The sequence below is a fragment of the Acomys russatus genome, chromosome 19 (genome assembly GCF_903995435.1).
Source record: "Acomys russatus chromosome 19, mAcoRus1.1, whole genome shotgun sequence".
Lineage (NCBI taxonomy): Eukaryota > Metazoa > Chordata > Mammalia > Rodentia > Muridae > Acomys > Acomys russatus.
This window is the reverse complement of record NC_067155.1, coordinates 40,073,541-40,087,259: the sequence shown is the minus strand read 5'-3', so window position 1 is coordinate 40,087,259 and position 13,719 is coordinate 40,073,541. Positions and strand designations below refer to the sequence as shown.

General features: G+C 49.9%; 1 protein-coding gene across 2 annotated transcripts in view; it reads right to left on the bottom strand.

The window, feature by feature from the left end:
• Col26a1 (collagen type XXVI alpha 1 chain) overlaps positions 1 to 13,719 on the bottom strand; it is a 129,491-nt gene extending 115,772 nt beyond the window's left edge. For both annotated transcript variants that reach the window (XM_051161316.1, XM_051161317.1), the window contains exon 1: positions 13,447 to 13,719. In XM_051161316.1, coding sequence (XP_051017273.1) covers positions 13,447 to 13,604 — 158 coding nt within the window. In that variant the 5' untranslated portion in view covers positions 13,605 to 13,719. The remainder of the gene's footprint in view (positions 1 to 13,446) is intronic.

Here is a 13,719-nt window from a genome sequence, read left to right as displayed (position 1 = left end):
GACAAGAGGATTGTGAGTTCAAGGCCCGCCTAGACTAGAAAGTGAGATTCTATCTCAAAAGAGCAGCATCAACCAAAACGAGAGGAAATGACCAGCGACTCTTCACTGTTGTTAGGGCAGATGTCACAGCCACTGTGAAATGGGCCCTCAAAAAAAAAAACAAAAAACAAAAAACAGAGAATGGTTCTATGATCCGGCAATTCTGCTTCTAAAGATGTACCCAAGAGAGCTGAAGGCAGGAATGAGAAGAGATGCTCACACAACTGCAGCCTTAGCAGCACAATTATAGCAGTCAGAGGGCTACATTGACACTACAAGATGGTGAGGTACACACACACACACAGGCACACACAGGCATGTGTGCATGAGCACACACGTGCATGCATGCACCCACATGCGCACAGTCACATGCAGAATCACAGCCTTGGAAGGCACCTGAGGAAGCAAGAAGAAAGACCTCAGTTTGCTCTCCAGAGCCAATGTAAAAAAAGTTAGCAGTGGTCGCATGCACCTGTCATCGCATGCCTCTGGGGAGGCAGAGATAGGCAGATCCTTGGGATTTGCACCCCAGACAGACTAGCTTATTCAGTGGGCTCCAAGCTAATTAACCAATCGATCAAGTAGGTAATTAATCGATTGAGTAAGTAAATAAAGAAATAAAGTGGGGTGAGGGGCGCTAGAGAGGTGACCCAGCAGTTAAGAGCACACATCCTGCAGAAGACTTGAGTTCAGTTCCCAGCTCCAGGAGATCTGACACACCCATTTCTGGCCTCTGTGGGCTTCTGCACACACACAGTGCACATACAAGCAAGCAGACACGCACACATATGCACATATATACTTAATCGGCTGAAAATGAATCTTTTTTTTTTTTTTAAATCAAAGGTATAAACTGGAGTAACAACACCCACGATTGACTTCTGGTCTCCACTTGCCGGTGCGCGCGCACACACACGTGCACGTGTGCCAGCACTTTTAAAAATAGAACAGGAGCGGACCTCAGTTACACATCTGTGCTGGCCCCAGGAGCCTGAGCCCTCACAGCTGCCCAGCATGCTGAGCCACAGACACCCACCAGCTTCCTCTGCTTGACACCAGCATTAAGCCTCCATTCCTGGCTCCTCACATAATTCTCAGAGACCAGCTCTTGCTGGGTTTCAGGTCCAGAGGAAGCCAGGGGCTCTTGGGAGAGTCAGTTTGCATCTCAAGGGGTGGGAGGTGGATTTGGCAAAGGCCAGCCAGTAGGCTGTCTTGCCCAGCCACCCCCTGGCGCCCCAAGATCCCATCCATCCTGCAGGCTCCCCACCCGCTGTCAGCAGGGCAGGCGCACTTCCTGGTGCAAGGTAACCTTAGCCGGCTCTGCTCCCCATGGGCTTTGCCCGAGCTCTGTTATTAATCTCCGGCAGATCCTGTGTCCTGAAGCCGAGACAGCTGTCCCCATGTGCAGCTGTCCCAGGACCAGAACCAGCAGGCAGACAACTTCCAGTGTTATCACCTTTATGGAAAGAGAGGAAAAAAAAAAAAAAAAAGCAAAACGTAGGTATTAGCCAGTCCTCCTGCAGCTGTCTAGGTAGACCCTCACCCTGGCAGGGTGCAGTGGCTCCTGGCTCTGTCTGCTTAAAATTCATTTCCAGCCTCAGGAGTTCATGGGTGTGCTGCGCAGCTCAGCCTAAGGAGTGAACAAAGCAGAGTTCCATTGAAATGGAGTCAATAAGGGGCTGCTATGGCTAGGATATGACTCAGTGGTCAAGAACTTTCTTGTGAGGGGCTAGGGGCAGTGGTAGAGCACCTGCTTAGAATCCCCCAGTGAGGGGCTGGGGTGTGGCTCAGTGGTAGAGCACCTGCCTAGAATCCCCCAGTGAGGGGCTGGGGTGTGGCTCAGTGGTAGAGCACCTGCCTAGAATCCCCCAGTGAGGGGCTGGGGTGTGGCTCAGTGGTAGATCACCTGCTTAGAATCCCCAGTGAGGGGCTGGGGTGTGGCTCAGTGGTAGAGCCCCTGCCTAGAATCCTCCAGTGAGGGGCTGGGGTGTGGCTCAGTGGTAGAGCACCTGCCTAGAATCCCCCAGTGAGGGGCTGGGGTGTGGCTCAGTGGTAGAGCACCTGCCTAGAATCCCCCAGTGAGGGGCTGGGGTGTGGTTCAGTAGTTATGTAGCACACATAAGACCCTGGGTTTCATCCCCTACACCACAAATGACAAGCCAGAACACAGCTTTGCTTAGTCCAAGCCCGGTGCTCAGTGCTACACTATGTGCTAGGGCAGGTAGTTCAGTGGTAGAGTGCTTGTCTAGCATGCCTGGAGTCCTAGGTTCAATTTCCAGCACCACATTAACCTGGAAGTAGGGGCTAGAGAGACGCCTCAGTGGTCAAGAACATCTGCTGCTCTTCCAGAGGACCTGAGTTCAGTTCCTAGCATCCACACCAAGTGGCTCTCAACTGCCTGTAACTTCAGCTCTTGGGGATCCAATGCCCTCCTCTTCCAACACTTTTATTCATATATACATCTGGACACGCATGCCCACTTGCATACACATACTTAAAAATAAGATGCATTTGATTGGCATGGTGGTACTCCCCTCTAACCCCAGCATTTGGGAGGCAGAGGCAGATGAATCTCTGAGTTTGAGGTCAGCCTGGTTTGCATACTGGGTTCTGGGCTAGCATGGTCTACATTGTCATCCTGTCTCAAAAATAAATAAATAAATAAATAACATTAGCTCATTAAAAAGAAATAAAGAAAGAAAAAAGTAAAACTGGGATTAGTCACATGTATCTGGAATCCCCGCACCCAGGCAGCAGAGGCAGGAGAGTCCCACGTTCAGCTTGATTGATGAATATTGAGCCGTTTTTGTGTGGCCAGATAGTGTGTGCTTCTACTCCTCGGTCAAACAAGGCTTTTACACACACACACACACACACACACACACACACACACATATACACACACACACACACACGCGCGGGAGAGTATACAAATTTTCTACCTCCAAGGCCCTAGAAACCCACCTGATAAACCATTAAAATAATTAAAACAAGTTCTCAAAAATAGTCTGTGCACGTCTTTAATCCCAGCACTTAGAAGGCAGAGGTGGTAGGGGTTGCAGGAGTGGGGGGGGGGGGGGCGGGGAGGGGATCTCGGTGAGTTTGAGGCCAGCCAGGGATAGATAGTGAGATCCTGCCTCAAAAAATAAAAAATAAAAAGTAGATAAAAAAGAGCAACTTTTTTTTTTTTATTACTGTGTGCATGAGTGTGAGTGTCGGGGGCGGGTTGGGTGCTATGATGTGCATGGAGAGGTCAGAGGGCAGCTTTGTGAGCCACCTCTATGTGAGCAACGGAAATGGACCTCGGGTTGCCAGGCTTTCAAGGCATAAAGAGTCTCATGATTCAGAAACGGGGAGATGGCTTAGTGGGCAAGAGCACTTGTAACACAAATACGAAGCCCTGAGTTCAGCTCCTCAGCCCTTATGTAAACAGCTGGGAGTGACTCCGCCCACCTGTCCCCCCAGTGCTGGGTAGGTGGTGGGATAGGAGGATCCCTGGGGTTTCCTGGCTGCCTGCTGAGATCCAGGTCCAGTGAGGAGAGACCATCTCAAGGGACTAAAGTGGAGAGTGATAGATCAGAGCACCTGAGGTCTTCTTCTGGCCTCCACGCAGGAGAGCATAGACACGTGCACACTACACACAAACAAGAAAACTTTCAGGGTCTCAGTGAGTGGTCATCAACAGTTGCAAAACAGGGAAGATGAAGCTAGCACATTCCCCAGCAGCTGAGGATCGCATCACTCCAAAACTGGGTGCCCAGGCCAGGCCAAGACCTCCTGGAGTCCAGGGACCCAGCCCTTATGGTCCAGTCAATCACAGGAGGCCCAGAAAAAACACTGCAGACAGGGCCCTCCTGAGGGAGCAGGAAAAACAAATGCGACAGAAGCCAGAGGTGACCCGCCTGGGTGTAGACAGCGAAACTGAATTGGGAAAAAACTGTCACATTGGGGTGCCCACGAAACATGAATTGTCAGCACACGCAGGACCCTCCACTTGGTATCAGGGAAGATTCCAGGGAACATTGTAGAGACAAGGAAAGCCTGACTCATCTACAAGGCTTCAAGTAGGGAGATGGCTCAGTGGACAAAGCACTTGCTATGTCATCTTGAGAACCTGAGTTCAAATCCCCAGCCCCCACGCCAGAGACAGTAGGAAGTGTCTATAATCCTGGTGTTCCTACCATAAAATGGTAGGCAGAGACAGAAGAACCCTAGAAATTTGCAGGCCAATGCTTGGCTTAAACAGTGACAGACAGGAGACCCTGTAATATACAAAGAGGCATGCACTACTACTACCAGCTAGAAACAAAGACACTTTTGTTTATTTGTTTATTTTGGTTTTTGAGACAGGGTTTCTCTGTATAGCCTTGGCTGTCCTGGAACTCTTTCTGGATTTTTGGTTTGTTTTGTTTGGTTTGATTTTTTGTTGGTTTTTTGTTGTTGTTGTTTTCGGTTTTTGTTTGTTTGTTTGGTTGGTTGGTTGGTTGGTTGGTTTTTGTTTTTTTGGTTTGGTTTGGTTTGGTTTTTCAAGACAGGATTTCTCTGTGTAGTCCTGGCCTCACTTTGTAGACCAAGCTGGCCTCGAACTCACAGAGATCTGCCTGGCTCTGCCTCCCAAGTGCTGGGGCTAAAGGCGTGTGCCATCACCGCCCTGAGAAGATATTGTAAAGAGACACTTGTGGCCCTTCCTTTGGCTATCAGGCTATTGAGACGATAGGACCCAAGAAACTGGAATTCCCCCAGGAATTGCTGGGAGATTGAAGGAGCTGAAACCTGGTGCCAGCCAGAGATGGGAACTATCTTCCAGGAAGAGACTAGAGAGATTGGAACCAAGACAATGATGGGCAAGACCACACCTTGACTGGGACTGCTTAGCTGGGTGTGTACCTTTGCCTTGACTTAAACCTAAAGCTTATGTCTGGGTACCAAAGATAGACTTTGGGAGGGGCCACTAGACCTCCATTTCCCTTCCCAATGTAGCCAATTGAATAAATCTTTCTCTTTTGCACGTAGTGTGTGTGTGTGTGTGTGCATTCCGTGGCACATGTGTGTAGGTCAAAGGAGTCAGTTTTACAGGAGTCAATATTTCTTCCCACTGTGTTGGCCCCAGGTATCGAACTCAGGTTGTCAGGCTTGACAGTGAGCATCTTTGTCCACTGAGCCATCTCGGCAGCCCTGGGTTAATCTTTTCCTGTTTTCACTATTGAGTTATCTTTTTAACTGACAGACTGAGGATTGGTGTCTGCTGTACAATAGCATGTTAGGACTGCCAGATCCTAGAGTACGTCCATGACAATTCGAGTGACAACTCAAGTTGGATACAAGGGGGTACAAGAAGCCAGAGGACTCAGTTGTCCTCCGTTATGACTAACTAACCTGGACTGAGTGGCGTTTATTCCAAAGGGAGAGGCAGTAGGAAGGGTGGGACAGCCCCTTCCCCCCACCCCTCACCCCCTGGCCCCCCAACCCCCCCTATCCCGCTCCCCGCCGCAAGAGACTCAGAGAACAGTAGATGGTGTGCAGGTTTGCCATGAGATGGCAGACCAGCTCCCCCCAGGCACTTTGTGCGAACATTCTTGAAAATCCTCTCACAGTTCATTATGGAGACTCGGGTCACCGCCCCAGGGGCAGCTGGTCTGCGTCCAGATCATACACTCTCCAAACAGCAATGAAGTGTGGGGCCAACGAGAGCCAAGAGAAGCTAGTGGGGGGTGTTTACTGCAATGCATTCTCTGGGGATTGATTTTTTTTTTAAACAGACGAGCTGTGAGAATAGAGGAATGAGAAGAGAGAAGAAATCAGAAAACCTGGGGCTTTGGGCGAAGGTTTCACTGCCTCCCCAAGCCCAGATACATCTATGGAGACCATTCTGTGTAAAATTAAAAAAAAAAATGTTGGGTTTTTTTTTTTTTAATCCTGCACTAGAGAAAATGGCTTAGGTAGTAAAGCGCTTGCTGTATAAGTGTGGGGACCTGATCTTAAGTCCCCCAAACCCAAGTAAAAGGCCAAGTGTGCTAGTGTGTTCCTGTAATCCCAGCCCTGGGAGGCAGAGACAGGAGAATCCTTGGGGCTCACTAACCAAGCATCTAGCAGAGCTGGTGACCTCCAGGCTCGGTAAGAAACAATGTCTCAAAACGAAGGTGGCAAGCCCATGATACGACTCAGAGGGTGGAGGTGACTGCCACCAAGCCTAACAGCCCGAGTTCGATACCCAGATCCCACATAACATGAGGAGAGCATCAACTTCCACAAGTTGTCTTCTGACCTCCACAAGTACCATAGCACACAAGCTCACATACGTGTACATACATGCACATGTAAATAAATAAATAAATAAATGTAATTGCTTTAAAAAAAATCTGTGCGTATGTGTATGTGTCTTTGTGTGGGTTCATATATATATATATATATATATATATGGATGACTGAAAGAGTCAGGAAAGGGTGCCAGATCCCTTGGAGCTGGAGTTAAGGGCAGACATGAGCTGCCCCACAGGATGCTGGGAACGGAGCTCCAGTCCTCAGCCAGAGAAGCCAGGGCTTTACATCACTGAGCCATCTCCCCAGCCCCATTAGATATCATTTAAAAAAGAATCAGGTTTTCAGTCACTGATGAGGCGCGCGTGTGTGTGTGTGTGTGTGTGTGTGTGTGTGTGTGTGTCTGTCTGTCTGTCTGTCTGTCTATGGCCCCTCCTACCAACTCTAAGGTGTGTGCTTCTGACCATGTGCAAGCACTAACTGTAGGGTTATGCTCCCACCAGCCAAGAGCCCCAGGCTCACTATAGGAGGCCCCACGCAGAAAAGTCCTGCCAGGTGTCTCAGGATCTTCAAGCCACCAAAGGTGGGTGTCACAGCTGTTCTGGAATGCAAGGAGCAGGCTGAGTGACGCGCTTTCCAGCAAGGTGCTCTCTGAGTGTGCCCTGGCACTGCCAGCTCGGGACAGAGACCACAGCCAGGATCCCTTGAGTTGGAGAGGCCATTCCCTTGTCTCCCTGAACCACATGTCTGAACCCCACCCAGAGGCAGGGGCAAATAACCTTCAATGGGAGGTAGAGAGGGGAAACTAAGGTGGACCTGAGAAGCTCCAAGGTAGAGTGAGAGACTAGAAACCTGCCTCTTGGCTAGCAGTTTCCTCCAACTCTAATACTCCATCCTGAGCAAAGCTCTTTAAAACTCAGTAAGGTCTAAAGGGAAGCTCTTTAAAACTCAGGAAGTAAACAACACACAAATCTGGGAAGTCCCTGAAACTCAGCAGATTCACAAGGCTCCCCTCCCCATCAAAGCAGTAGCCTACTGAGGAGAGGAAACTACCCAGCCTGCTGATCTGCCTGTAAGTTATGCAGAGAGCTCCATCTTTCACAAGCCATCACCCATGCTCTCAGCGATGCAGCTGCCATGAGTTATCCATGTTTCTGTAATTAACTCCTCACCCACCCTCCTGTGAGAAACTACAATGAACTCATTGGTTCACCAAGTTGGACTTTGATGGTGCCTTTGCTTTGGTCTCTGCTGGTTCTGTATGTTGGGCATGTAGATATCTGTTCGCATCTCTTCAGAAATAGTGTCACACCACACCATCCTCAAAAGGCCAGGAGGATGCAAGAGGAGGTAGCACATCTCCTCAGATGATACTTAGGCCATCAGAGGGCATCTCATTGTCCCCTCAGATGTCACTTACAAAGTTAAAGAGAATATTGAGTGGCTGGGGAGATGGTTCAGCAAAAAAAAAAAAAGTGTTTTACCTTACAAGCCTGAGGACTTGAGTTTGATCCTCAGAACCTACATTTTTAAATAGCAAGGCTGACTGGGCAGTGGTAGTGCGCGCCTTCAATCCCAGCACTCAGGAGGCAGAGGCAGGTGAGTCTCTGAGTTCAAGAGCAGCCTGATCTACAGAGTGAATTCTAGGACAGCCAGGGCTACACAGAGAAATCCTCTCTCAAAAGGAAAACAAAACAAAAAAGGCAGGGGCTAGCTAAATGGCTCAGCAGTTAGGGCACTTGCCTCCAAGACTGAGGAACCGAGTTCAATACCTGGGGGAAAGGACAACCAACCAGCACAAGATGGTCTCTACCCTTTGGAAGTAGAGACCTGGCCACTGTCCTGGGAGATGTCCTTGATGCTGGTGGTTCCTAAGGACACGTCAGGAAGGAGTAGAGATGGAGAGGGAGACAGAGAAGAGGAAGCAGAGGGAGTCGGGGGGAGGGAGAGGAAAAGAAAGGGGGGAAGAGTGGGGACACAGCTCTGTCATCACGTTAAGGCTCAGAACCTTTCCCAAACAGACCTGCCAGATGGTTTCCCAGTGGGAAACAAAATGGTTTCAGGTTCTGTGTTTGCTCCATCTGTACAGAGGAAATGGGCAAAAACCTTGCACGTTGAGCCAAGATGTAATTGCATTTCTTTTCGTGTGGCAGGAAGTGTATGTGTGTATGTGCACATGTGAGTGTGGGACCCAGCATCAGCGAGTCTATTGTTTCTACCCGACACGGTGCAGGGGTCCCACGGGCTTGCATGGCCACATTCAGCTTTTAATGCAGATGCTGGAGTTTTGAAACCAGGTCCAAAGTCTTGCTCAGCGAGCGCTTTAACTCACTGGGCCATTATTCCTGGCCCCGCAATTGAAATTCTACAAGACCTCGTATTAGATACTGATTTACATTCAGAATTTCAGACTCACCAGGATAGAAAATATGTTTTCTTCAAGGCTGCCAAATACAAGTAGCCAAAACACTATAAATGTAACATTAATATAATTCCTGATTATTTCGTGGTTCTTCTTGCTGTAGGTACTCTATTTTATATATGTTTAATAATATAAATGTATTTGTAAAAAAATGAAAAATATTAAAAAAAATAAAAAGTACAGTTCTTCAACAGAAAAAAAAAAAAGAAAAGAAAAGAAAAGGAAGAAATTCTACAAGACCAGAAGCAAATGCCCTGAGTAAGTCAAGGTCTTTCCTGAGGCATCTCATCACTTCTGAAAGGTGAATGTGGGACGAGTACCCCCCGCAGCTCCCTCTCTAACGCCCACAGCAGTCAGTACCACTGAAGTTATGAATGAGAAGAGCTCAGAGCTTGAGCCAATAGTGACACACGCCTTTAATCCCAGCACTCAGGAGGCGGAGCAGACAGATCTCTGAATTCGAGGCCAGCCTGGCCTACAGAGTATGTTTCAGGAGAGCCAGGGCTACCCAGGAAGAATGGGAGGGAAGGAGGGAGGGAAGGAGGGAGGGAAGGAGGGAGGACATAGCCCCTGCCTGGCTGTCCTGTATCATGTCCTCCCCTAGTCTCCTTTCCAGTTGTTGTCATCACCCACCCCCACCCCCAGGCCCAGGTGGGGCTGGCTGGCCACAGCAGGGCAAGAGACAGAGGCAGGAGGCAGAGGAGGCTCTCTCAGACAAGGACTGAGCGCAAGGCTAAGCAGTTCTCAGTCTCCTGTCCACAGCTGGGAACAAAGACAAACGGGAGCTGGGAATGTAGTTCACATTGTAGAGCACTTGCTTGCCTGGCAGGTAAGAGGCCCTGGGTTCCATCCCCAGCAATGCGGAAACCAGGTGCAGTGCTGCACAGTCCCAGGAGGATCTGGAGCACAGCGTCATCCTTGGCTCCGTATTTTGAGGCCAGCCTGGCCTATATGAGACCCTGTATCAAAAAGTAAAAAAAAAAAAGGGCCGGAGAGATGGCTCAGTGCTTAAGAGTGCCACCGGCTCTTCCAAAGGCCCTGAGTTCAATTCCCAGCAACCACATGGCGGCTTACAATCATCTATAATGTGATCTGATGCCCTCTTCTGGCCTGTGGATAAAACACTGTATACTTAATAAATAAATCTTATAAAAAAAAAAAAAAAAAGTATGGCACAGGCCTGTAATCCCAGCACTTTGGGAGGTAGAGGCGGGTGGATCTCTGTGGGTTCAAGGCATCCTGGTCTATAAAGTAAGTGCAGGACAGCCGAGGCTACACAGAGAAAACCTGTCTCAAAAAAAAAAAAAAAAAAAAGAAAAGAAAAGAAAAGAAAAAGAAGAAAGGAAGAAAAGAAAAGAAAAGAAAAAAAAGAGAAAAAGAAAAAAAAAGGGGGGTGTTCTGAAGATACCCCAGTCAGTAAAGTGTTTGCCTTTCAAGAACCTAAGTTGGATCCTCAGAACTCATGCCAAAAAGAAAGGAAGGTAGGAAGGAAGGAAGAGAGAAAGAAAATCCAGATGTGGTGGTACATGTTCAAAATTCCTGTGCCAGGGAGACAGAGACAGGTAAGCACTTAGGCTCACTGGATAGGCAGCCCAGCCTACTTAGTGAGTTCCAAGTCAGTAAGAAACTTTCTCAAAAAACAAGGTAGGTGGTATCTCAGGAAGGAAACACTAAATTGTCCTCTGTCCTCTACACGCAGGCGCACATGGGTGCATTTGCACATGCATGTAGACTCCCATACATGTCAACATGTGGGCACGCAATTGTACACACACACACACACACACACACACGCATACAAACAACTGGGAACATGTACAGCTGAATGAGATTAAATGGGTATTTTGCAAAGCCCCAAATCCTCGCATCCCTCTCTGCCCCCAACATCTCATGCTTATCCTGGTCTCCATGAGACCTTTGGCATTACGGACCAGAAAGTAGGCTGGGTCTCTCACTGAACCTGGAGTTTAATAACCTAGCTAGCCTTGCTAATCAGCAAGTCCCAGGAATCCTCCTGTCTCAGCCTCCCAAGCCCCGCCACTGCAGGCACACACTATGGCTCCATCTGAACCACCTCTCTTGCACCAGCAAGCAAACTTTGGCAAAGGAAAAAGATCCTCCATCTCGGAAGCATCTATGGCTCCCAGCACAGACCACACTGTTCTGGTCTCATTGCTATTAAGATGCTGATAAAATTCTTGGTCATGGTCATTGAGTCTGGTACCTATTTATCCAACCTTGGCTAATTCCAGAGATGCAAATCTATAGATTAGGGTGTGTGTGTGTGTGTGTGTGTGTGTGTGTGTGTGTGTGTGTCCATGTCCAGTCCTCTGGTTTGATCCCAGGACTCTGAAAAATAACCAACTGCTCAAAAACAGTATCAAAAACACACACACAAACTACTTTCCAAGCCAAGCACAACAACAGTACTTGCCTGGAGCCCTAGATACTTTGGAGGTTGAGGCAGGAGGATCATAGGACATACACAAGTATAAGATCAGCCCAGACATCTTAATGAGATTCCATTTCAAATCTTAAAAGGAGCTGGGGAGAGGGCCTAGTGGGTAAGAGAGCTTGCTGCACAAGCGTGAGGACCTGAGTTCGAATCCTCACACTACACAGAACATTCTACAACTTCCGGAGCTTGTTTACTGATGTCTTTACATACAGAAGCACGCAGTGTCTACACTTCTGTGGATGTTTGGATCTCCCCCCGCCCCTTCTCTCTCTCTCTCTCTCTCGAAGCTTCTAGAAAGTATTTCCCAACAAAATAAAAGCAATAAAATCACAAGCAAATTGCCCTAGTGCTTGGCTTCCATAACAGAGGTGGGCAATAGAACACGCCTGGAGAAAGAAGACAGGAGTCAGCCCTGTGTGCTGCCAATGTGAGCTTGAAGAGTGAGAGTCTCCGTTTAAAAGACAGCTTTGTTTTGTTAAGATTTATTTATTTATGTATACAGTGCTCTGTCTGCATGTACACACTGCAGGCCAAAAGAGGGCAGCAGATCTCATTATAGATGACTGTGAGCCATCATGTGGTTGCTGGGAATTGAACTCAGGACCTTTGGAAGAGCGTGTGTGTGTGTGTGTGTGTGTGTGTGTGTGTGTGTGTGTGTGTGTGTGTGTGTGTGTGTGTGTGTGTGTGTGTGTGTGTGTGCCAGAGCATGAGTGCAGTGTTCTCAGTGGCCAGAAGTGGGATGTTCTAGAGCTGGAGGTACAGGGGCCCATGCTGTGGACACTGAGAACCCAGCTCTGGTCCTCAGCAAAAGCAGTAAACTAGTATTTTGAGTCCTTAATCCTGGGGTGGTGTAAGAATCAAAACACACCTCGTGGCTCTAGTACAAGTGTGAAGATAGGAACGCAAGTTTCAGTAAGATAAGCAAATAAGGTGGTTGGTAACATTTATTTGAGTGGTTTTCTTTTTCTATGGGAATTGAAAAACCAGCAAGACAGCGTTAAACCATCGGGGGAGGCCAGCGCGCCACCTGGTGGTATGTGGAAACAGCGGGCCGATCCAGGCCCTGAGGTCTGAGTGACCTCTCGCCTCCACCATGCCCGCTGCAGAGCCTGGGATCGGGATTCGTACCGTGTCCCGGAGTGAGTGAGAAGTCGCAGCCAAAGTTCCTTCATGGTCCCGCTCCCCAAAGACCAGAGGAAATGGCCTCTCCAGTGTCGCCAAGCTGACAAAAGGACTCATGGCCTTGGTAACTCTTTAAGAACTGTGGAACACAAACCCAAGGCCGCGCAGGTGAGCCTGGAAACTTCGTGGAGGCTGAACCCTGATACTTAGGAGTCCCAAGAACTCCCTCTACGACTCCCGGATGCAAGTCCGTGCCATCTCCATTCGAAGCCCGGGACTGATGGGCAAAGGGCAAGGAACTATGATGAGAAGAGACGTAGTGGGCGCGTCCAGAGACCACCAAAGCCGGGGGCCCCTGTGTTCCCAGCACCCCTCTAACCCAAGTTGGCGCCCTGGCATCCTTAGGCCCGAGGTCCCTAGCAAATGGTCACAGTATCATTTGCATCTGGCCACAAGGTTTCAGGCGTCCAGAGTCCCCAGGCCTGCATCCTCAGCACCGGGTCACCGTGCCTCAGAGGCCACCCCACTGTTCCTCTGTCTCACTTTCAGTCTCTGCGCCCCCAGGCCTCGTGCTGCTAGCCCGATGACCCTCGCTCCAAATTACTGTGCCACTATGCTTCGCCTTGTAGTTTCTTTGGTGCATCCCATCCCCAAGCCCAGAGCACTCACATAGTGTGGTCACAGCACCTTAGAGAACACACTGGCTCTAATTCTCATGCCCCAGGTCCTGAGCCCCCAACACCGGGCCACCGCACCTCGGAGTACTCACTGTCCCTCAGTCTAGCTCCTGTGACCCCAGCACCCAGGCACTGCGCCTCAGAGTCCCTGTCCGGGGATCTAGCTCGGCGGCGCCCCAAACTCCATGCTTCACGACCCCAACAACAGACCACCACTCCTCGGAACCCCCGTTATCCCTCGATCTGGCCCTAACGCCTCTGCTTTCCCAACACTAGGACCCCTTCGTCTCCCAGTCCTTGGTCCACTATCCCGCGCCCCCTAGCACCAGCCCCAGATGTCTCCGGACCCAGTCCCCGCGCCCCTGGCCCACTGTCCTGCGTCACCAGTACCGGGCCACGGCCACTTCGATCCCTTGTTATCTCTGGATCCAACCATTGCGCCCCCAGGCCCGGCACCCGGCGTTACTCACCGGCGACTGGAATAGCCGTTGCCGGGGGAGCCGGCGCCCTGCTCGGGGTAGCCGTGCTGCTGCAAGGCTGCTGCCGGGAAGGGGTAAAGGAAGCCGGTGGCCAGCGCCGACCCGCACAAGCAGCAGCACGCCCATGGTAACAGCAAAACCAGCTTCATTTTGCAAGGCTCGCCGGCGGGGACCCAGAGTCCCGGGAGCCGGGGACAATCAGGAATGCCCCAGACGGCTGGACCGATCCTGTGGCCCCAGGGTGGAGCACAGGGAGTCAGCCAG